The 24,199-nt window shown below is 47.7% G+C and overlaps 2 protein-coding genes across 14 annotated transcripts in view; both read right to left on the bottom strand.

The window, feature by feature from the left end:
• The window catches only part of PAK6 (p21 (RAC1) activated kinase 6), a 36,696-nt gene extending 21,420 nt beyond the window's left edge, over positions 1 to 15,276 (bottom strand). For 4 of the 6 annotated variants that reach the window (XM_027662124.1, XM_027662125.1, XM_027662120.1 and 1 more), the window contains exons 1-5: positions 14,762 to 15,276; positions 14,127 to 14,338; positions 3,724 to 4,034; positions 3,220 to 3,341; positions 2,549 to 2,608 (exon numbers count right to left, since the gene is read on the bottom strand). The gene's annotated coding sequence lies outside the window, so the exon portion shown is untranslated. Of the gene's footprint in view, positions 1 to 2,548; positions 2,609 to 3,219; positions 3,419 to 3,723; positions 4,035 to 14,126; positions 14,339 to 14,761 lie in introns of all 6 variants that reach the window. The other 2 variants (XM_027662121.1, XM_027662122.1) reach the window with 2 other exon arrangements.
• A 625-nt stretch (positions 15,277 to 15,901) lies between these two features.
• BUB1B (BUB1 mitotic checkpoint serine/threonine kinase B) overlaps positions 15,902 to 24,199 on the bottom strand; it is a 27,721-nt gene continuing 19,423 nt past the window's right edge. For 7 of the 8 annotated variants that reach the window (XM_027662100.1, XM_027662097.1, XM_027662104.1 and 4 more), the window contains one exon: positions 15,902 to 23,659. In XM_027662100.1, the coding sequence (XP_027517901.1) occupies positions 23,482 to 23,659 (178 nt within the window). In that variant the 3' untranslated portion in view covers positions 15,902 to 23,481. The remainder of the gene's footprint in view (positions 23,660 to 24,199) is intronic. The other variant, XR_003530712.1, reaches the window with a different exon arrangement.

Below are 24,199 nucleotides of genomic sequence, written 5' to 3'. Positions count from 1 at the left end.
TGTGTGCTGCAGGTCCAGGCTGAGCCCAAAGCTGTGTGCTGCAGGTCACCAGGCTGAGCCCAAAGCTGTGTGCTGCAGGTCACTGGGCTGAGCCCAAAGCTGTGTGCTGCAGGTCACTGGGCTGAGCCTAAAGCCACGACACCAACTATGACCCTTTTTCCCCACTTAATGTGGGCTGTGTCCTGCTCTGGCTATACCAAACCATGCAGTGCCTCACACCTGCACACCTCACTGATCCCTGTCCCAAGAGCAGCTGCTTTGCTCCACAGGCATTTAATGACATTATTTTGCAAAGGATGCATCAGGGTTAAAAACAAGTGGCTGTGTTTTGCTGTTCATGCAAAACACCAAAGAGCTTCAAGAAAGGGCTTGAAGGATTCAGGGCTTCAGTTTCCACTGTCTTGTGTGACAGATCCATTCAAAATCAGCATAAAAATACTACCGAGATTAGAGTAAGAACATTTAAGGTTCTGTCTCCAGAAATCCACATGAAGAGACACATCATCTCTGCCAGACGAGAGGTTACGCTGGGACAAGCACAAGGGGCCACATCTGGCAGGCGGGGTCACATGGCAGGGGAAGGAGCCAAGGCGCTGGGCTGTGTCTGGGGAACACGCGGTGCCACAGCGCCGGGCACCGCGTCCTGCGGCTCCATCCCAGCGCCGCGCCCGGCCGGGTCCAGCTGCCTCTGGCACGAGGGGTTACGAGAGGGAAGCTGCAGCTCTGTGCTGCCCATGGGCACGGCACAGATCTTACTGTGTGCAGGGAGAGTCACACGCTCTGAGCAGGGCTGAGTTCTCCCAGGCAGACCTGCCCCAGCAGAGGCACCGGTGCTCACAGCCCTGGCTCACAGTGCTCACTCCAGCAGCACCGCCAGGGGCTGGCAGAGACACTCCAGCGATGTCCCAGTCACCCGAATGTAGAGATGCAAGAGTTAAACTTCATTCCAACCAACACTAAACCATCTTAGTCCCTGTTTATGCTCATCATGTTCTCCCAAAGTGAGATACAAATATATTTAATTGCTGTCAGCAGCCTGCAAGGCAGTTTGCCTGTGTTATCCCCACAGGATAACTATGGGAAAACTGCAGCCCACGCAGTGTGCCCCAAAACACAGAGGAGACAGACTAGCTCGAACCCCTCAACCTGGCTGACTCTCAGTGCCTTCCTGCTCACTGTGCCAATACCGAGATGGAAACAAATCGTAACAGACAAGTCTTCTCCCAGGGAATATCGGTTCTCCTGCTCTGTTTGCAAAGGGCAGACCTGCCATGAGTGGGAGTGCTCACACAGCCTCAGTAAAAACCAGGTTAAAACCTGAGGTGCACTCGGAACATCACACAAATAACTGGTGTTGGCTACAGCTGTACTCTGTTCATCAATTAATTACAAAATAATCCATTTACTAACACTACAAGTAAAATGGCTCAGCCCTGAGGAAAATGTAATTTCCTGAGATATTTCTGAGGGAAATAGAGTTCGACTTTTAGTCTTTGTGCACCCTCCATCCCCCTTGCTCTCTTTTGGCAGCCGAATGGAAAATCAATCTCAGAACAGCAGTATTGGCACTAATGACCCCATCTCAGTGCATTAGTCCTCAAGCTACAGGGTAATCCTGCAACTTTAAACCATACTGAGACATTCCCTAAAAACATCCAAGTCTCCCTTGCACCGAGTCTATGCAATTATAACTCGAAGGCAGGGGACTGGGGCAGGGGCAGTACCACAGACACGTCCTGCCCAGGTACAGAACTCTTGTGCTGCTCCCACTGGGATGGAACTTGAGCACCATATCCCTGCTGGTACCCAAGAACACAGTCCATGTAATACAGAGCTCAGGGCCTGGCTGAGCTTTTACTTGCAGTTGGGCTATGCTAGTCCAAGCTGTTTTAACCAGTTTTCTTTAAAGCAATTTGCACAAACATTTAGCTCTTTTCTCTCCTTCTGAATTTCCCTAAGCACATTAGGGAAGTAGGTTAAAAAGAGCTCTTTTTTCCTCATTGGAAGCAGGACAGCCAAACTTTTAAGGAATTCTCCTTAATTAATTTCATTCTCCTTGGGAATGAAAACCATTTTGTGACCAAAGAAGGGTTATGTTTCTCACTTTTGCAAGCAGCAGGACCTGGAGTGTCCTTCCCAGGTACATCCACGCTCACACCCACCTAGACAGAAAAACCCCCTGTGCAGGGAGCAGGCTTTCCATCTGGGAGCACAGTTACTAATCCAGCCAGCTATCTGCTTGGCCACTGTTTGGTCAGCTTTGCTACTGGGTACAAAAGCCATTGCTCCCACAGCACACACCATGTCCATACCAAGGCAGCATGGAATATCAACATCAATATACAGCTTTATCACACTTCAGGAATGAGACTTTCCCGTGGGACGGGGCTGGAGGGAGAGTCAGGCAGCAGGTTCCCTTCCCCAGCAGCTGTGTAGGGGCTGACTCAGGTTTTACCCAAGCACAGAACTCAGAAATGCAGGGGAAGACTCAGCAAACGTCTCTTACTCTACATACATCCCCCAGCCTCACCCAAGAGCTTGCACTCACCACAAATTTCTCTTCTGTTTTTCAGTGCTCTGTCCCCAAATGCATTAAAGCACTAGTGTCCTGGCAAAGAAGAAAGCAAAGATTAATGGACAGGACTGGTTTGTGTCGCTGCACATACCTGGCTGTATAGTTGGTTACCACCTGACAAAAATAATTAAGTACAAATGCCCAATAGAATCGTAGATTGTAACTTAAATAGGAGGAGATTACCCAGCTTCCAGCCAGCCAAAACACACTCACACCCAGCCCCACACGAGTACTACAGCGTGGCTTCAGCAGGAGTGCTGGGAGGATCCTGGCCAGCACAGCAGCCTGAGGTTGGGAGTACACACAGGAGGGTTTGACTGGACCTCTCTGTAAGGTACACTGAGGGTCCTTGCAGATACCACAGACTTCAGAGCAGACGTTGCTTTGTCTCCCATAAAGGCAACGAGCTGCGTGTTCCTGACATGCTGTCTGCTCTCTCGAGCATCATCCAGAGCAATTCTTAACCCCTTCTTCATCCCAAGGTTTTAAGAGCATCACCCTTCTCAGATTCAACAAGGCATTTTCCCTGCTGCACTCCCCATCCTCTTGAGTGTCAGTCAGCTGAATCACCAGACCCCAACACCACAGCCCCACACCTCGTCCCACCTAAAAGACCCTGGGCAGCAAAAAACACAAGATCTTACTGGCAGTCCTGTTGCAACAATGCTGGTGGTGGACAATTCCAAGGGAGAAGAGCAAGAAGGGTCTGGAGGCAAACTCTCCCAGTGTCATGCAGCAAAGCCGATTGGAGGACAGTGTTGCTGGGCTATAGGAGCAAAGATGAAGTAAACTCCTTCGCAAAGGAATCCAGCTCCCGGTTTTTCTTCCCGTTCAGAACCATCCCTTGAGAGAAAAAACTGCATGACCCCTCGAACTATTCTGCTCTCCCTTCGCCCCAGGCTGGCACTGCCAACACACGTGGGATCGTTACACCGATCCGTGGCACGGCTCAGCTCCGAAGGGAAGGGGTTAAGCCAAGGCAGCACAGCCACTGGGGAGTGGAGACGTTAGTTCAAACTGACAAACCCAGTCCTCTGTAAACACAGGGCACAAATCCCACAGAACAGCAGCCATTAGGATGGCTGTTATGGCTTTAAAGCAAGCAAGCAAGTCAACGTCCATGCCCAAATCTGCGGGAGGGCACTTACCCCTGACTCCTCATTGCTCTGTGCCCAGAGGTGAGGTGGGAATGCTCCGCCACCGGAATCCGCTGACACGCCGATAAACTTGAGAGAGAACGACGGCAGGAGAAAGCGGGAGTAGCTAAAGGGGTGGAGGCAAGTCTGACATGTTTGTACAGTGCCTGGTGCACCTAAGCTGCCGAGTTTGATTTCAGGGTGTGGTAGCAGATGGGACACAGAAGCACTCGGCACAGAAAAGCCTCGGAAAACGACATATGCCGAAAGCAGAGCCTCCTGGGACCATCTCACCTTCTCCTCTTTGTCTTCTTTCTTGGTCCCTAGAGGGAATGAGAGAGAAAGAGCTCAGAGTCACACCTGGGCACTGAGTTGTGCTGGGTCTTGGGCAAGAACCTTGGGGAGATCCTTTCCCATTCCCCTCTGTCCCGCTCCACTGCGACTTATTAAAGCTCCGCTCCTTGGCTCTTCTCTCTCGGCTCCACAGCCTTGGGGCCAGGAGCTGCTACAGCTCCTAAAGAACCCTCCATCTCGCCCTGTGTTTCAGGACTTGCCACTAATCCCTTGTCATTCCTGGCAGGAAAGCTTGGATTGCCAGCTCTACGGCTGGCTGTAGAAGAATTCACCCCATTGATTTGCATTGCAGATGAGCAGCACATGACCTGGTGCTTTTCCTTTTGCCCTGTCCTACCGCGAGTGAGTCAGTGCTGCCGGCTCTGGAGTCTGGGATCACCCTCCCATCCCGTTGTGCCTCTGGGTTTCCTGGCTCCTGGAAATACTTTCCCCAAATGATTCATGCCCAGCAGGACACCAGCTCCACCACCAGCAGCATCGGACACATAGATGAAAGGGGCAGAGGACACTTTGGGGATTAGAGCCCAGGAGAGGTCAGAGTTCCTGTCAGCAAACCTATCAGCTGCTCTTGCTCCACTGCAAATTGAGAGGCTTCTTGGCCTCTCCAAACCACTAACAATCTTGGCTTAACCCTCAGGTGTTTTTAGGTCCAAAGACCAGAGATAAAAGCCATAAAAATCCACTCCCATGACTTTTTAGGGGTTTGTTTTGGGGTGGTTTTTTTTTTGGGGGGGGGGGCTGGGGGGTTGGTTGTTTGATTTTTGAACTGCCCTTAAAATAAATAACTGACATGGTACAAACAATCATTAGGTTGTCATCATTATTGCTGGGAGTGGTTTGTCCAGCAGAGATGGGCCAGCCCAGTGACCTTTTAGCCTTGTTCCTTCATTCCCATTTCTTTTCCTGCCCCTCCATCCCACCTCAAAAGGCTGCAGTATGTCTGTACAACAACCAGGGTCACAGAGGTAGTTGGGATTCACCAGCTCTATGGGACTATAATGGAGAAAAGAACTGGGGTTCATAGAGAGAACCTAAAGGTAATCCTGGCAGTGGAGCTGATGGTCTGAGGTTCCTAATCCTCATTTCCAGACCTGCCAGCTAAGTTGTGGAAGGCTGCTTCCTGAGCATGCAGTCACCACTTCGATGTTCCACTGCAGGTCCCTGCCTGCCACAGCCTGCCACAGAGACCCGGGCTCCCTGCCTGCTCCCTGCCTAGGATGCAGGAAATACTTAGCCAGGTTCCTTTCTGTCTGGGGATTAGCTCCTCCAGGGCAGGCCCCGTACCCAGATGTAATCAAAAAATGAAAGTTCCTGTTAATAGTAAAGGATAGTGAATAGGAGAGGGGACAGCATTCTTTCCCAAAAGGCTGGAACTCCACGGCAGAGCAGCGTGGTGGAGGATCAGAGGGGAGGAAGCTGAGGTGATCCTGGGAGGTGTGGAAGGAACGCGTCGGGGAGCACAAACTGTCCCTGTCATCAGTGCACCAGGGCTTTGCTGCTGTGCCAGGCACAGAGGAGTCACCCGCAGCACCAGGGCGTTGGGAGCGCCACAGACAAATGGCATTTACAGCCTCCAAGGAGTCACCCAGGCTTGGAGCTGGCTCCAGATTTGCATGAGGATTGTATTTCCTGGGTTATGTGCTGAGGCAGTCTTCTAGAACAAGAGAAGTTCTTCATAAATGGAAGAGCCTGATTTTACTTGTCAAGACACAAGCTTAGATGAAACCAAGGCAGCTCTGAGTCGGTGTGAACCTCTGCTGCCTACAATCTTAATGAAAAATTAGGACACTTTCCAGTCTTTCTGTTCACACTTTGGTCCCAGCAGTCCTACACACTTTGAAGAAAAATTTCCCAGTAAAAGCGACGCACCTCTAATTTTCCCCTTCAGCGACTGTTCCTTTATTACACATTTCACTGCTCCCTTCTTACCTAGAGAATTGCACAAGACAATATAAATAATTATACTGGTCCATGTCTATAAACACAGACCTCCACGCCCCACTCCTCCTACGGCTGCTCTCTGCTGCTCCTCCAGGCCTGGCAGCACGAGTGCTGCAGGCTGTGCTGACTAAAGGCTTGTATCGCAGCCTGCCTGATTTATCTGCCAGCAAAGGCCCTTCCGTGCTCCCTGTCCCCTCCCCAGACACAAAGCAAAGCCAGTGTCAGATCCCAAATGCTGATCTCAGCTCGCTCCTCACCCTGCCCAGTCACGTCACTGCGCCGGGAGAGCTCCGGGACCTCACGTCCTGCACTGCTGCAGTAGGTCCCATTGAATCCCTGTCCATCTCTGCTGGAACACACTTTTGTGAGGAAAAAACCCCACTATTCAATGTTTTCCTATTCCAACAGGCAAGACTGGGCACTTCTAAACTTCAAAAGTAAAAACTCAGAAACACACAGGCCAACTCTACCAGGTCAACTCTCTTTCTTCTACCTCAGCCAGGAGTGATGTACCTGCCCACCTGTCTGGAGCCTGTGGGAACTGGGAAAACTCCTAAGGAAAATTTATTTTTATTGAACAAAGCTTCCAGGAGAAGCCTAACACTAAGGAACAGGAAATCTGATACACTCAGGAAGTCCCAATAAGAACTACAGCAATTCCACCCACAGAGCCAGACCTTCCAGCAGGGCTCCACTGAGCTCAGGGGTTTGATAGGGGGCACAAATGCTCTTCCACAAAGAATCCCTCCCCTCTTCTCTTTCGTGGCTCTGCAAATCCAGAGTAAGCTGGTCAGGGAAGCGAACAAAATACAGCAAGGATGGGGCCAGAGGGGTCACTAGGAGAAGAGCTGTGTTGCAAATTCACACATCAGCACCAGCTGGTGGGAGGAAGCTAGAGATAGGAATCAAGTCTGGGAGTCTCATAATCACCACATGACATTAGCCAGGGCTGGAGATAAGGAGGGAGCAATCCAGAGGCAGTTTCGCTTTAACTGAGTGCTCACAGCTCAGCCACCTTCCCCCAAGGCTGTCGGTTCAGAGGGGGGCAGGAGGTGCCAGGAGAGCTGCCTGCATGGCCAAGGCTGGGGTTATCCTCCTGCTCGCTATGCATTGCTGCCCTTGCCCAGAGAATGTCCAGAGATCCCAGCAGGACAAAGCCCTTCCGGCACTCCCACCACAGAGCAGAGCTCACCCCGTGTGCTTGTAAACTCCCCGAGGTTTACAGTCTAAACCAGGTGGCCTTTTTTTCCAGTTCCAAACAAAACACAAATGCACCAGAGCTGAAGAGATGGAAGTTGGTTTAGCCAGAGCACACTCAAATCTGCCAGGGCGGTGGGGAGCTTGGAGTCCCTCTTCACCATATGCACATTCCAAACACAATCAGCCTGGGTCACATGGATGAAGGAAATTTGTGCTGCTTCAGGCTCTCCTTGGGTTACAGCCAGGTTCTCCTGGGCCAGGCAACTCCAATGGTGGAACAAAGCACAGCCAGCAAGGAAACAGCACAAGGAAATTTTGTCAAACTGAGAACACCAGAGGCAAGAATCACAGAATCCCAAAGGTTGGAGAAGACCTCCAAGATCATGGAGTCCACCCTTTGACCCAGCACCACCTTGTCACCCAGCCCAGAGCACTGAGTGCCGTGTCCAGCCGTTTCTTGCACACCTCCAGGGCTGGGGACTCCACCACCTCCAGCCCCTTCTGATGCCTGATCACCCTCTCCATTAAGTGAAGAAAGCAGGTTAAGCTTAAAGAGAGTAAGGAAACAGCAGACTTTAAAAATGTCAACTCCCGCTCTGGTGAGAAGTTGAAGTTAAAGCTCAAGAAGATCACCTGAACACAGCACAGGCTATTTTGCTACTGGTTAAATTCCTGTGGCTTGGTAGACGTTCCCTGCAGATAAAATCAATACAGCTTGGATCATAGCCACCTCACACCTCTTCCAGATCTTTTACTTGCAAAAACTGCACACACTCATTTGGTTATTACAGAAGTAACGTCACACTCCACCAGACAAGCCTGTGCCACCCTCTACAAAAGGTGCATCTGCTGCTTCCCACAGAAGTCAGGACGATCAGTCCTGCAATGGCAGCATCCCAGCAGAAAGCCGGCGTTGCCTACAGATTCCCAGGTCACCTTGGGAAAGTCATTCTGCAGGCTGGTAAAATGACTGTGACAATGCTCAACTCCCCCACAACAGAGGCGGCTTAATCTGTTGTTTTTCCAAGCAGGCTGCGATCCTTGAGGATGCTATAGAAATGCAGATTGAAATCCCTGGCTGGCAGCAGAGGAGCACAGACCCAGCCTCTGTCCCCAATAACTAGGTCAGTCAGCTATCACTCCAGAATTAACCAGAATCCAGCAAATTCCTAGTGGCCAAAATAACGGCAGCACAAGTCTAACACCCTGTGCTGACATTACTCACCCTCTACCTCTGGGTACGTTCAAACCCAACTCTCAAGAGCTTAGAATAATTGGAGGGTTGGAGTTTATGCTTGTCAAAATCCAGGCACGTGGCTCCATGCAGCACAGGTTTCCCATCCCACTTGCTTGTGGAGGCAGGGAACAACTCAGCCTTAGGCAGCTGAAGGCATTCAGCCCACCTCAGGAAAATCAGGAAGCTGCACTGCTAATCCTGTGCCAGGGAACGGGTGTCACATCCCCTCCCAGCAGCAGCCCCCCTGGGCAGCAGGGGCAGAAGGGGCCTTTGCCCTCCAGTGCTGTATGGGAGCTCATCTGGGGGGAAGGCTGGTAGAGGCAGGGCAGCTGTTGGAATAGAATCCGAGGAAGAGAAGAAAGGAAGGGTTGACTATTGTGATGGGGATGAGTATCCAAAATGCATCTCAACCCCCTGCCAGGGGAGGGGTATTCAAAACTTCAACCCATTCCCCCTGCAGAGGTTGGACCAAGCATTCGCTTTCCTCTCACTGGAAAGGAGATGGGTGAAGAGTTAAACATGGGGGGGGGGGATGTTATTATTATTATTACTATTATTTATTTTCAGGTTCTGTTTTTCTCAGCAGCCTGGCCTACAGTTCAGCAGCCACAAACCTGCAGTGCAGGAACTGGACCTGCTTGTTCTGCCACTGAAAGCAGCTTGTCCCAATACTGTACCCTCGGTTTCCCTTGGCTCCACAAGCTGTGAATGCTCTGGAGTCCTCGGGAGGGGTTGGAAAGGATTAAATGGTTATAATCCCCACTCAGAGATTTATTGATATAATATAGAAAAATGGTAGCTGTGACATCCTTGTCTGGTGCTCTTAACTGCTACAACAGAGGAGAGAGGAAAAGTTCATTTCTACCTCCCATAAGAGTGATTTTTGATCTCTTCTGACAGTAGTTAGAGAAGCCTCTCATTTTCTTTATCTTCAGCAATCTCCTCGAGCCTTCATTTGGGCTGGAATTTATAAGAGCCTCAATCCCAGCCTAAGACAGTGTGAGGTGCTGGTTGCTCTGGGACACAGTTTCAGCAGCACACACAGTAAAGCTCCAACTGCCATTTTCTCCATTAAAAATAAGTTTCAGAACTGCCCAAAGCATGTGTGCAACTATTAATGCTGTCAGATCCCGCAGTAAGGAACTGAAACGGGCACTCAGGTCAGTTCCAGAGGACAGGCAGCCCGTGATTAATGGAGGCCAGGCTGGGCACAGCCACAGCCCTCCTGAGCACATGGACCTGCTGGCTGCTGGCAGAGCAAACGTCCTTCCTTTGGAATGAGCCTGGGCCCTGCTGGCTGCTGGGAGAGGGGAACCATGGTGGAATAACTCAACCGGAAGCCTCTCCCACGTGACACCAGAAAATAATCCACTGAGACATGTCTATTTATATCTATAGAAACATTAAAGGAAATCTCCACATTCTGAATTAGAATAATTCAAGAAGGAGTGACATAAAACATGGTCGTTTAAACTGTAAATAAAATGTAATGTTTCCCATTCTGCACATTTAGAGATTCTGAAGATGGCATTGTAAAAATAACTGAAAAACTTCAGTTCATCATCTACTTCATCATTCCTCAAGCTACTAATTCAAAAATACTTTTCTTGCTCATGTGCTCTCTCTGAAGTGCCAAATAAATTTTACAAGCAAATGAATTCAGAAAAAAAATACATTCAAATAAAATAAGTATTAACTTAGTTCATTTGCACATGTGACCTTTGAAAACAAATTCTTGTTAACACTCAAAATGAGCATTTTCTTATTTAGGTCTTCAGAACTTTGATGAAAACTGAAAGCCTGGGGTAGAGTTGTGAACAAAGATTTGTTACAGAAATACTTGAGTAGTTATCTGGAAAATTCCTTCATTTCCTTCTTTAAACTGGGACTGCCATTTGTTGAAGGTACGGCCACAGCCCCCAACCCAGACCACCAGTTAGGAGTAGCCAGACACAATTCAGGTGACCCTGAGTTCTAAGAGACCTTTTTGAAAACATGCCTTTAAACACCACAGGAATAAAAGGCAACGTTCCCTAAATAAGTTCCCGGCTCAGCTTTACGTCACTCAGCTGCTGTTCGGAGACGCTTCAGGAGAACATATTTAGAACTTGGAAGAGAGCACAAAAGCCCAAAGAGCTTCACAAACTCCCGATTTGGGAGTGAGCAGCAGAATTGGTATTTTCTTCCCTATTAACACCGGCCAGTATTTTATAAGAAAGGGTCAGAAATCAGGAGGTTGCCTCAGTAGCAGTCACAGACTGGAGCACCTTATGGCTGATGAGGCGCTACGAGACCTGAACTCCGTGTGACATTAGTTATTACATTTACGTTTCTAATGAAATAAACAGCACACATTTTTCATTTTATGGTCTGTATATTGCAGAGCAGCAGCTGGGTTTGCAGTCTGATTTCCCCCCTCTCCCTGCACGCTCAGAGCTCTGATCCCTGCAGGCTCCCTGTGAGTGTGCCCGAAGTGGACAGCTTGCTGCAGCAGGAACAGCTCAGAGGCCACTCCCCAGAGACTTCTTCCCAGAGCCAGCCCTAACAGCTGTTCTAGGGGTGCAATCCAAAATCCCTTGAAAGCAGAGCTTTTTCACTGACTTCCACAAGTGCTTCAAAGATCCTGATTCTGAGCTGTATGTTACAGGAAAGAAGTTAATTTCTAGCATTGTTATAGGCAGTGATGTACTTTCTTGGCCAGGGCCCAAAGTACTCATTATAAAGTGTAACACCCTACTTAATTCTTCCACAAGCCAGTCATAAGGCTACTATGAATTTTAATGAGCATTGAATCAAGACCCAGATGGTTTTTTAAGCCAAATTATCCTGTTCTTGGTTATTTTAAGATCTGTGTAGAGCCTTCTGGCCACCGCACATATTAACTCCTCTGTTCCTGGTCCAGATTAAGGAAAGACTTTCACACCTCTTCTCCTCATCTAAGCCCAGTTCTCCAGTTCTGCTATAAAGATCCTCAGCTCCTGCTGTGCCTTGAGAAGTCACAGGTTTGAAAGAAAACTCCAAGGCTGACACAGGTGGGGGAAAAAAAAGGTATCCAGAACAGATACCTGTGGCAGAAAGGAGAGTCAGAAGGCCAGAAGGGCATCACTAAGGTAGTGCTGACACCTCAGACAGCCCAACTGAACCCGTTCTCAGGGGAAAACCAATCAAGCTCAGAGACATCAAGTTGACATGATCTGTTCACAGTCAGTGAACACAGTCAGCTGAAGCTGCTGGGTGCATTTGCTCTCTAGTTTGAAATGATTTGTTTCATTTTAACAACTAAGCCGTCTTTCCTACGCATGGTTTTTCACCTCTCCACAGCACAGCAGCAGGACACAGGCCTGGCCAGGGGATGCTGCTGCAGGGCCTCAGCTGGGGCTGCACCAGTGACCCTGCTCAGAGCTGGAGCGGGGCTGCTCTCACTGCTCAGGACCAGGTTGCTCCAAGCCCCAGCTGGCCTCACTTGTGGGGCTTGTTCTTTTTGTATTCTGAGACTATTTCCCTGCCCCCGCCACCAGAACCTCGTCTGGTAAACAGATGGACATCACAGAAACGAGAAGCATGACATGGAAAGGGTAACCCAAACTGAAATGCAGCATTATGCAAGCCAGCTATGGAGAAGAAATGCTGTTATGTCACTGAGTATTAGTCAGGAGTGCTTAATGAGTTTATGCTATTTAACCACCTCATCAAAACGGGCATCACAGCTTGAGGAATGCAGGTAGAGCTCTGAGATGATTTCACCACTAGAAATGAGGAGTGGGAGGGAAATAAGGAAGATCAAGATGGTTTAATGTCCTTTCTTGCCTCCACTTGCACAACACATGGCTCAGTTGTCCCAAGTCTGGCCTGAAGTACTTATTTTTAGTCCACTGCAAACACCCTGACTGAGCAGCAGGAGTGCAAGTGCCACACTGAACTTGCCATCGTTCGCTACAGCAGCTCAGGAGCTCGACCTCCAGCTCTGTGCTGGGATTGCCAAGTCCAGCTCAGGAGCTCGACCTCCAGCTCTGTGCTGGGATTGCCAAGTCCAGCTCAGGAGCTCGACCTCCAGCTCTGTACTGGGATTGCCAAGTCCAGCTCAGGAGCTCAGACAGCCCAAGAGCCCCAAGCAGCTTGTGCTTTAACAGGCTTCAGTCCCTTTTGACTTGAACCACATTTGAACTTCTTAGCAGTGAAAAATCCTTCTACCCTGTTCCTATTCCTCTGAGCAATTGCACACAGGCCCCTCATTATTACATTAGTGTAATTTTGTCTCTGACATTCCCCCAAGAGGAATTACTCATGTCCTGCTATTATTTATTTTACTGCTATGAGCCTGGGTTTTAGAAGTAGTTTTAATTAAATACCAACCCTCCTCCTCAATTAGGATCACCTTTATCTAGCTTGCTCTACTTTGCATTCTTCAGCAGCATCACTTGTTTCCTTCTGTTGATCCCTCTCTGGAGCTGCAGAAAGCCTCCCTCTCCCATGAAATCCTATCAGCCAAAACACAAGGTTTTACCCATGTAAAGAACCATTCCATGCATTATTTGGTGCTGAACACTGGTTATGCAGAATTCCAACCTAAAACGATGTCAAGTGACGCTGCCAAGAGCAGCAGCACCTTCCATAGCCCCCCAGATCCCCAAGCTGCTGTGCTGTCCCATCCACCAGCCCACAGCGTGTGGCTCCTACTGTCCCTCTTGGGTTCCCCTGCTCCTCTGGGGCTTTGCTCACACTTTGCTCCCCTGCCCTCTGATGTTGTGGTTTTCTTGGGCAGTTTGAAGTGCAGCGTGTCCACCCACTGGGCAAACACCTCTTCAAAGCCTTTGCTGACCCTGGCTCGTGAATCAGATCACAATGTATTCCAGGCTTCAGTACACAGCATTCTTGGAAGCTGCTCTACATTAATGTTTCAAGAGTCATTCATTCATGCTCCCCGAGCGACAGAGGCAGAACGGATGACTCCTGCCTGGGAGGTTGGCAGGAATACCCTCAACTACTTCCACCAAGTGGAATCCAACTGCAGCACAGCGTCCAAGCGCGTTGGCTGCTCCAGTGCCTGGCAGTGGCTGTGGAGCCAGCCCAGGGTTATGCAATGGCTGCGGGCGCCGGCCCCTCCTGGCACGGACCCCTGGCTCCACACGGGCACAGGTGCCCTTCCCCAGGCAGCCTCACCCCTCCCAGAGCACAAATCTCCCTGAAGGCACCGCTCCAGTCTCCCCCAGCCTGGGGAAAGGAAGAGGCAGCAGCCAGAAAGCGTTTTCATTTCACTCCTCACAGAGTCGACAGGGCTTTCTCCAAGAGTTTACAGACTACAGTTACTTCCCTAAACAGAAGGTGGATTTGCTTTCATGGGCACACATGCTATTCCTTTTCCATGGGCAAAATAGAACTGCATACAACTATCATATCCATCAGTGTGCAAAGGGAAGATGTGGACACTCTGCCTTGCACTTCCAGGCTCAGCAAGTGCATTCCCCCAAGGCTCCAGCACCTTCACTGGACTTTCATCAAGGACTGTAATTTACCCCCCACAACCTAAGCACACAACTCTCAGTCTGGAGGGCTCCCAGCTAGGAGGAGTTTCAGTTTATGGTTTATACTGGGCAGGAGGAGATGATTACACAATTTTTAGATGTTACCAGGTATTTTTCAGAGCCATCTCTGTACATTTACATTCAAGGTATTTTTTTCCTACCTTAAATAAGGTTTTTCCTGCAGCTGGGACTGCAGGACCTCTCCTCTGGTCTCTCCACAGATAGTTTTCAACAGCAATAAACTGGTTGTTCAGGTGCCATTCAAACAGATGCTTAAAAAACCTATCTCCTTTCTCTTGCTTTCATCGACATTTCTTCAAACCATGCCAATTAAAAACCTTCCAGTTCAAGGCAGGAACCATCATTTTGCCTCCTACAGGACAACAAATACTCTATAAATGTTTAAAACCACTAAATAAAATTAATAAACCATAAGCTGATGTCTATTTACTACGTTTTACTTTCATTCACCTGCTGTTGTACAACGCCCATTATTCTGCTATTTAAATATATGGTTTAGAGGCACAGTCAGGCATTCATTCACCACTAGAACACAGGCAGGCACACGGCAGTGTTAAAAACATTCTCCCTCACCCCTTTCTTAAGGCTTCAGACCTCAGAAAATTAGTTCTTATTGGTCGATTTAAATTTTCAGTCTAAAAAGGGAGTGCCAGAGACAGATTTATTTCAGTTCTACAGCTTAGGAAGGTAACAAAAATGTAGAAATCGCTTCAGTTTTAGAGTTCAGAACAGTGGACCCTGTTGCCCCATCTACCTCCCACAAGAGCAGGCTTACCTTGAAAAAAAGATCCTGGAGAAATACTTCTGGAGTGAATTCAGTCCCTTCTTCCTTCTAACTGCAGGTTACTGCTTGTCTTAAACATGGGAAACATCCCTTGCTTCAGGCAAAAATTCTCAGCAATTTCATCTGAAAGCTTCTCCAGAAAGCTCCTCCTGCACATGCAAACCCCCAGCTCCAGCTGTGTCCTGCCCAGCACTGGCAGCAATCCCAGTGCCCCCTAGCCCTTGTCCTGGCAGGCAGCACAGGTGGCAGCACACTCAGGGAAGGTAAAACAGCCTCACAGTGATCCATTCCATTAAAACTTGCTCCAGCTGAGGAGATCTCACTGCAGACACGTCCCCTGGCAGGATGCTGGGATGCAGTGAGTCAATGTTTTCTGGGACCTTTCTTGTCGTGGGCTGGTGCTGTGAGCTCAGCAGAGAGGATGGCACAGTGCCTTGAGTGGCATTTTGCACAAAAGGCAAGAGCGAGATACTCATCAAGATTCCGGTGTGTAAAGACTCCGTGCAAATCACAGGCTTGGCTTCACACTGGGATGGGGAGGGAGCTCCAGAAGCAGAGCCTCACACTGGGAGAGCCTGTGGTTCAAGGCTCCTGGGCCCTGCAAACAGCAGGCCATGACTGGCAGGTGCAGTGCTATCCCATCACGGAGTTCCTTCCCGGGAGTGTTGCCATGCCCCTCTCTGGATGTCAGGACTCTGGGAATGTTGGACAAGTTACACAAGACCAGCACATGTCCCGCTGTGCCACAAAAACCCCAACTCTAATACAAGGCTGACACCTCTTGCAGGCTAAATTTCAGCACCAGGTCTCCTGGCACCCTGCAGAAGGAAGGGAAACTGTTCTAAGGCTTCAGACTTCATAGGTGTGTAAATGAGGACAGATTTAGGAAGCTGATTGAAGCAGCTGGAACCACTATGTTCCTGCTCCTCAGTCCCAAGTGGAAACCAGCAGAACCCAATGCTGGAGTCAAGGCAGCAAGTGCAATGGCTTCCCCCACTGCAGCTGGGTCAGAAATCAAGTCAAGACCAGCAGGGCAGCCAGTGAGGCAATTAGGTGTTTTCCACAGGTATCTTGATAAGGAAACCAGTTATTTACAGCTTTCTGGCACGTCAGTCACTTCAGTATTTCCTGAACAACATTCAGAAAGGAGATGCCTTTTTTTTTTTTTAAGATGGAGGTGTTTTATCCAGAGAACTCTTTTTTCTTGCTTTTGGAGTTGGCTTTCATTTCCCCCGTGGATAACCACAAGCACATTTTTGTGAACATTAGGTAACAAGAAAGCCTGCTGCTAATTCTTTCACATCAGGGCCTGGGGAAAAATGCAAACTGTCGGGTGAAAGCTAAAAAACAAACAGAAAAGATGGGAGGGGGAAGAGAACAGGAGTGAGAAAATAACTCAGGAGTGAGTCAGCCATGCTCCTCCTGCTTAGTCACCTGTAGTGCTGCTCTCCAGACACACGGGAGATGGGGAGTAAGATGCCTGCCTGCCTTCCACCTGCCTCCTCCTGACAGGGACTTACACGAAGAGGAGATGGGGCAGAGCTTTGGGAACCAGCCATGCCAGGGGACAGTTTGCTGGAGCAGCAGAGCTGGCAGGAACCTCCTCGCTGCTGTTTCCCACCCCCTCCTATTGCCCCTGCACTATTTCTCAATTAACTCATCTCCATTCAACCTGTTCATGTGCTGGTTTGAGTTCCTCTGGCAGTGCCCTGCAGTTTTGCCATCGGAGGGGGTTGCCATGGAGAAGAGGGTGATGTCACTGACACAAAAAGCACCGAATTTACAAATACAACAGGAAGGGAGCTATTTATAAAAAAAGCTGCTCCTCTCCCCCCACTCTTGGCTGGGGTGGGTGGAGACAAAGGCAGCAGATCCATTCCTGATGTTTCTGTCAACGAGTCTCAGAAATTAATTTTCTTGCTAGAAAATATCCCCAGCCCATGAAAGTGCTGAATGCTGCCAGCTTTGGGACTTCATTCATTAGAGCTGGATTCAGCTTTCCAGGGCAAATAACTGTGTCTGTGTAGTAACTTCTACCCCCAAAAAACTCTGCAGCATCACTGGGATACACCTGTGGGAGGACAGAGCCTGGCTTCTGGAGTCACAGAGAGCCTGGCTTCTGGAAAGGCTCTGCAGTAACTCCTGGGATCACAGAACATGCAGAGCTGGAGGGACCCCGAGGGGCAGAGTGCAGCTCCTGGGACTGGCTGCCTTGGCCCTGGCTATGGGGGTGCCACTGCACATCAACACAACCCTCAGAGAAGGAAACCTTTAGCACATATGAAAATTGTAAAACACAGAAGAGAGAAGAAATGGAGGATTATAAACTTAGACAGGAACAAAAATAATAATTTTAAAATGCACTTGGAATAAAAGGGTGGTTTAAGACCAGGACAGGAAAGCTACCATAGACATCAAAGGAGTATTATTTATGTGTATGGCACCCAAACCAAACATGCAACCATTTATCACACCAAAGTCTGACAGGAGAGTGACATCCCAGAAGTTGGATGCTAAGAATTATTCACCAAGATACAGGTCAAAGCCCAAAATTCAGTGTAAAAGTTAAAAAAAAAAACCACCTTAGGTTTTCAAAGAAAACAGCTTGGATCTTGGCAGCTGGTGGAACAGCTACACTCCAGCTTAAACAACAGCACCAGGCAGAGCAATGGTTTCCCTGTTTTAGTCTCTGGATACTAATCAATACCAAGCCTATTTTGGTGCCATATGATTGGTTGTATCACACATTTCAACTGCCCAAAAGCACCACTCTGGGAGGGAGCCACAGAAGTTTCCAATCCCAAAGCAGGTGAGGAAAAGCAGCAACTGAGTGTAGTGTTACCTTGGTTTTATGAACCATTTCGCCTCTGCAGAAGTGAAAAATTTATAAATGTGCATATGTAGGTAAGAAAATAAACATAAAAGTACAATACCAGTTTTATAAATGAGCAAACCCAAACTGCAGAGCCAGGAGCAGTGGGCAGGGGAAGGTTTGTCCTCAGTCTGGAACCCTCTTTGTCTCAGTAATACAAGTTTAACAAAACTACAAAAGCATTACAAGGGCTTTGCTAAAGCATTCACAGCTCAGCACCCAACAGGTTGGCTTTTACTGTAATGAAATATGGTAGGAAAAGTCAGGAGAAGCAGGGCTCTCATCTCTCCTTTTCAACATGGCCAGCTACACAAACAGCATTTCCTGACTTGCTGTCTCCCATTTCAAGAGGACCAGTGTGTACTTATTAGGGAAACTGGAGAAGTAACTCTTTTCCATAAGCCTCATCCAATGCACCAGTGTGTTCCTCCTCACACAGCAGTTGTTCTGCCTTTCCCACTCCACCCACACTGCTGAGCATCCTGCAGGAAAGGCTGGGGATGCATCAGGAAAGATCACCGTGGAAACCACAATAAAGTTTAAGACAGTGAAGAATGTGCCATACACTGAAAGCCCACAGAAACTTAAGCTTGTAATTGAGAATGTTCTGATGTGTGGACACATGTACTGCTGACTTGGACAAAGGCCTCCTCAGTTCAGCTGAAAGGAAGGAAAACACCATTTTGGACTTGGTGCACGGAGCACATGTAGAGCAGAAACTCAGAGATGCAGTGAAGGTGGCTCCCATGTTCAGCTGTGTAGGAATTATGTGTTCAAAGAGCTGAGAACGGGATCATTGAGAGTTTTCCGTTGTTGTCCAACTCCTCAAGTGAAAAACGTGCTTTTCCAGGACATAAGGAGGAATAATAACTTTTCTAATTGCATAAAACTGGACTTTTCCTGTTACACATTGCCCATGTTAAGCAAATCAGAGACTGCCTTCACAGCTGAGAGTAAGGTTTCTGGTTCAGGCTAGTCAGGACTCCTCCCAGCTGACACTTGTTTTACATCTTGATAAAAACCTGCTGCTTTTAGACAGGATCTAAGCCAGAGTTTCTACGATAAAAGACTGTGGCTCCAGTAAATCAGCACGAGGAAAAGCCATCCCTAGTTCCCCTACAAACAGCAGGAGCAGGGGATGTGCCACTAAAACAAGGGGTGCCCTCTGCCATTGTTCTCTCAAAGGGTACCAGCAGGACTGGGCTGGGAACCAAGGGAACAGGCTCAGGAGAGGACAAGTTGCAGCCAGTTCAGTTCACACACAGGTGAAGCACCAACCCAGGCTCTTCAGGAGCAGCTGCAGATGGGGCAGAACAGCCCAGTGCCTTTGCTGGTTGTTTTGACTGGATACTAAAGGAACACACCAACAAGCCACATTCACCACTGAATTTTGCACTATTCCAACATTTTTCGCTACAAAATGATCCCTGAGGGAATGATTACACAGAGTACCACACTACATCAAAGTACATGACTAGTTTAGCTTCAAGATCCTAAAAACTGAGGAGAAACCAAAGCACTGGGAAAACAACAATCAGCTGAGACCCAGAACCTGAACACTGACAGTTGCCTTTGTGTCCCTCAGGTGCTGCTCCTGCTTTGCAAATCACACTGTCACACCAGCTGGAGCCACGGGATCAATAATTAAATAGCTCTGGATGGTAATTATTACAAAAGGAGAGTATGAAACAACCATTTACAGAACCAACAAAAGGAAGAACATTTTTCCCCAGTCTTACTTAGTGACCTCAATATCCACATGTCGCTTAATAATTTAAAATGTTATGGAAATGAAACCTTCATATTTCTAAGTTTCCAACCATGGCATTCTGCTGGATAAACCAAGCAGAGGGGCAACGAGTGTAAAACAGTAAGAACCCAGAGAATGAAGCTGGTAAAGTGTCCTTTATCCAGCTTTAAGGGCAGTCTGTATAAGCACAGTTAATGTAAATGCAGTGCCCATAGCCCCAGGCTGAAGCAGAGACTCTAACCAGCAGTTCTGCAGCCCACAGCCAAATAACTCTCTTAGAATAAGAACTCTCATCTTCTGTACACAGGTTTCCTCAGGGGAAATCACCGGGCACAGCCTGGAGCACAGCACCTCAGGAGCTGCACTTCAGCCCCAGGTCATTTGGAATATTTATTAAGTGGGAAATCAGCAGCAGCACAGAGGAAAGGCTTAGAATTACTTGCTGATACACATGCAGGAGGGGTGATTTGTCTACTTTGAATAACAGAATCATAAGGGTTGGAAAAGACCTCTCAGAGCCCAACCAGCACTGCCAAGCCCACCACCAAACCACATCCCCAAGTGCCACCTGTATATATCCTTTAAATCCTTCCAGGAATAGTGACTCAACCACTTCTTACTGAGGGTGCCCCAACACCCTTCATAGATTCTCCTCAGCCCTCCTTTTGTTGTTTGCCCTGTTGCTTTTATGTTTTTACTGCAGGACCCAGGTTAAGCTTTAACTGGGCTTTGGCCCTTCTAGTTTTCTCCCTGCATAACCACACGAGATCCTTGTAGCCCTGCTGAGTTGCCTACCCCTTCTAGTTCATTCTGGAAAATCAAAAAGCCAAGTATTACCTGCTAGCACAAGCCCAAGCTTACACCTCTTAATCTATATAACACAGACCTCAGGCTGGGAAAATCTCAGATAACTGCACTCAGAATATATCTGATAAGTTTTATCAATTACGTCACATTTAGGATTTTAAATCTAAAAAATCACCTACCTTTTGAGACCAGCAGATGATGAGTGCTCCTCAGCCTTCCTTGAGCTTCCTTACCACGATCTCTTCAGGGGTAAAGTGGGTGTCAGCTCACAATATATTTAACTATGTGCAGGTGTACCTTGGAAAGTCGTTAGGTTCTGTCCCACCATTGGTGGTTCCACTCCCTGGCACTCAGGGGTCACCTGGAGCACCTGTGTGTGGGCACTGATTCCCCAGGAGCCCTGGAGACAGTGGAACCAACTTCTCCAACCCCAGCTGCCAGAGCTTAAGGGCAGAAAATGGCTCACACCTGTGGGGTTTGCCTCACCCACAGCTCGATCAGCCTCTATTTTTTTATAGGTAGCATATTTTTGTGGCTTAGTGACTTCCTGCCATTATTTCTAGACTCCTTTCCACTTAACACAATAGAGTGGATATTAACAGCTTGATTCTCTCACTGTTTCTGAATCAAAGCACTTCAAGACTGCAGAGATCTTCCAGACATCCCTGTTGTATCTCTGGTCAAGTTTTATTCTCAAACAACCTGGTAAATCCTTGGATTTACTTTCCTTGGTGCACTTTTATTTATATAACAGTGTATTAAAACTCGCTAGAGCTCAGATTCCCTCACCACATTGTTTTGTGATAACCTGACTAGGACTTGTACCCCCTTCACACATTTCACCCTGCCAGCCACCCCCTGTGGCACTTCCTGACATCCCAGGATCTGTAGTTGCCTCTTTTCCTTGGACACTGCTAAGACAATTTTTATCTCCAAATATCTCATGGGCAAGGCTGGTCTCTCTCCTGTTTCATGACAAGTCTGTGAAAATCCCAGCCTGTGAGAGCATCTGCCTGTCACACAATGATTCAAAAGTGATGCTTAGGAAAAGCTTTGAAGGTTGGAGGCAGAGTTACTTGAACATACAACAAGGATGTCAAAAGAAGACCTCCCTGCCCTCCTGGTACATGTTGGTGCAATGAGCTCATGGGCTGGGGGAGCAGAGACTTACCTGTGTGGATGAGAGGCAGAGTTTCACTGGAGCAGAACAGAACAACCAGCACAAGAGGTGACTGCTCTTTGTTATCCCTGCTCCTCCCTCTGTTATCTGTGTGTGTTTATTACGGCCAGGGTGATAAAGCCACTGCTGTGTTTATTTTACAGGACTTGGGGGCAGTTTTGTGTTGTCTGGGACATACATGAAGACTAACTGATCGGGGGCAGGCTTATTACACAGAGAAGGATTTAACACACTTCTTGTTCAGAAAGAAAACAGGTGCCAAGTCAACATCAAAGTAATAGTGGAGGATTGCAGCTTTGAAATACATCTCCTTATAGACAAATAGGTTCACTTACAGCTTTTAAAGACCTTTGCTGAACTTCTGCAGAGAGCTCTTATCTGTGCATTCAGGCTGTTCTCAAAAGCCTTCTGAGTTAGACGTGGTGAAGTTGTCCTGTACTGCCTGGAAACATGTCTTGCCTGAGAAGTCCTTGGGATGAGTGATACTTGCTTAGCAATGTTCTCTTCCTAAGCTACCTGGTTTTCAGACCTGTGCTGCAGGATATAAGCTGAAACAGGAGGAAGTGAGACCCCCCCCCGATTTTGCCTAAAAGGCAAAAGTTAGAGGATCAGCAAAAGAAAATAAATTTTAGCTAAAGAACAAACATGCAATGTTTTTAGAACTTAGCTATGCATTGGACTCCTAGTTGCTCTCCCAGTGATCTTGGCTCTTAACTCTGGCTAGAGACAAATCATTATTTATCTGTGTGCTCAGTACATGACTTATCAATGACTTGTACTACAAGAAGCATTATTTAAGGCATTAATGGACCAAAATAAATTCTTCTGCAGCACTTTACATTAGATATTAAAGCTGGTCTATCAGGGCATTTAGGTCCCACTCCTGACTTACAGGAGCACATAAAAAAGGCATTAGGAAGCTGGGAGAGGAAAAAGAATACAGGCCAAAGCAAGAGGAGTAGTGCTGGAATACGCAGAAGAAACTGGAAACAAGGTGGTTTGTAGCCATGTGAAAAAAACCAGAATTAAAGTTCCAGAAGAGAATTTGGAGACAACACAAACAGGAGAATCAACAGAACCACGGCTGGACAATTGAACCAAATGAAAGAACCCAGCCAGTTTGGCTTTCCAGGGAGATGAAAGTTCCTGGTGAAGCAGTTGTGTGCTCTCACTTTCATGCGTGGCAGAAGCTGTGAGGAGGTAAATGCCAAGTCTGAGGAGGTTCTCTATGTTTAAAGTACATAGTACATTGGGTTTGGATCATGTAAATTTTGTTGTCTTGAATAAAATGAAGCCTTTTTATTGGTTTCAGTAATACAATGGTTAAAAGGTTAACACAAATATCTATCCACAAAACCTCACACAAAAACCTGCAAACACTTCACTTATGGCAAATTGAGACTTCAGGGAGATTTCTGGAGGATGCTCAAATCCAATCAGGAACTGCAGCCTTTGCAAAAGTAAACAAAATGCCTTAAGAAGCCAAAATTAACTGTGTGGCTTTTCCACTCATGTCTTCATCTACTTTTTCCTATGACAACCATCCATGAGAGCATATTCCAAGTAGAACCATCCAGGTTATGTTCCGGTGTCCGGGAAATGCCACGTGGTTATGAGCCACCAAACGGGGGCTCTTGTATCCAGCAGCCACAAAACATCCCCAGCAACTCCAGCACTAAACCCAGTCTTTCAAAACCATCTGACAGCAGTGTTTAATGTGACTGAGTTGCTCTCAAAAGACAACTTTATCAATCAAACATTAATTGAAAGGCCAACTGAACGCAGGACAAAGCCCTTCCAAAGAGCGTGGTGTGAACCAGGTATGAAACACATCTTGAAGGAGCTGTACAAGGGCAGGGGGCAGACGTGGCAAACAATTTTCTCTGGCAAACTGCTCAGACACAGGTTAAACTCCTAAGCCTCTTAACTGATCTGGGCACTGATGCAACAAAAACATCCTTTAGCAAGTCCCACGTGAAGCACTGCAGACACAGCTGCAATCGCTGTCATGCTGACATTGGAAAAAAATAAATAAGAAATCAACAACAAATTCTTCTCTATAATACAAGGTGTGTTTGTCCTCTACGAAGTCACAGGAAGTTCTAGAGGAGGAAGGTCACTCCCAGGGCAGCTAAGGACTCACAAAGTCGTTCTTGGAAGCAGCTGTCAAACATGTCACCGATTTCCTCTCTCAACTCCCGCAGCAGAGGCGCTGTGGACTTACCATCTGCATTCAGAATTCTCCCAAAAAGTTTACTCCAGAAATCACTGTCAACAGTCCTAAAACAAACAGAGCAGTGTTCAGTGGAACAGTGCACACACACAACACACACACAACACACACACACACACGTCTGTCAGGGTCTGCATTTATATTCAGCACTAAACATCCCGGGAGATCCACCCCTGAAACAGTCATTCCAGTCAAGGCAAACTAGGAATGTGTTGTTCACTGCATATGCATGGGCCCCTTGCTCTTTCCCCAGAAAGCTTCTGGATAGGAATTACACACATCTAACCCCCCCTGTTTGTACTGTTACCTCTTTTAGTGCACCTGAGCACTATCCCCATTCACACTGAGCCACAGCACTTGGCATTTAAAGGAGTTACCAGGAACAGTTTTGAACCAACAAACTTGGCAGAATCCTTTCAGGAAGAAGGGGCAGAGGTAAATCTTATTTCCCCACTTGCAAGCTAAGTTAACAAGGCAATATTAAAAAGGAAAGCTACAAGAGAAATAAAATAATTTTTTAAAAGGTGTTTTACAGCCAGTTTTACTTTGGGTTTTTTCCCTGCCTTCCATCTGCCAGAGTTCTGTAT

This window comes from Corapipo altera, unplaced genomic scaffold (assembly GCF_003945725.1).
Source record: "Corapipo altera isolate COAL_440 unplaced genomic scaffold, ASM394572v1 RXGC01000072.1, whole genome shotgun sequence".
In the NCBI taxonomy this organism is placed as follows: Eukaryota; Metazoa; Chordata; class Aves; order Passeriformes; family Pipridae; genus Corapipo; species Corapipo altera.
Note: the sequence above shows the minus strand (reverse complement) of the source record. Positions and strands in the feature narration are given on the sequence as shown.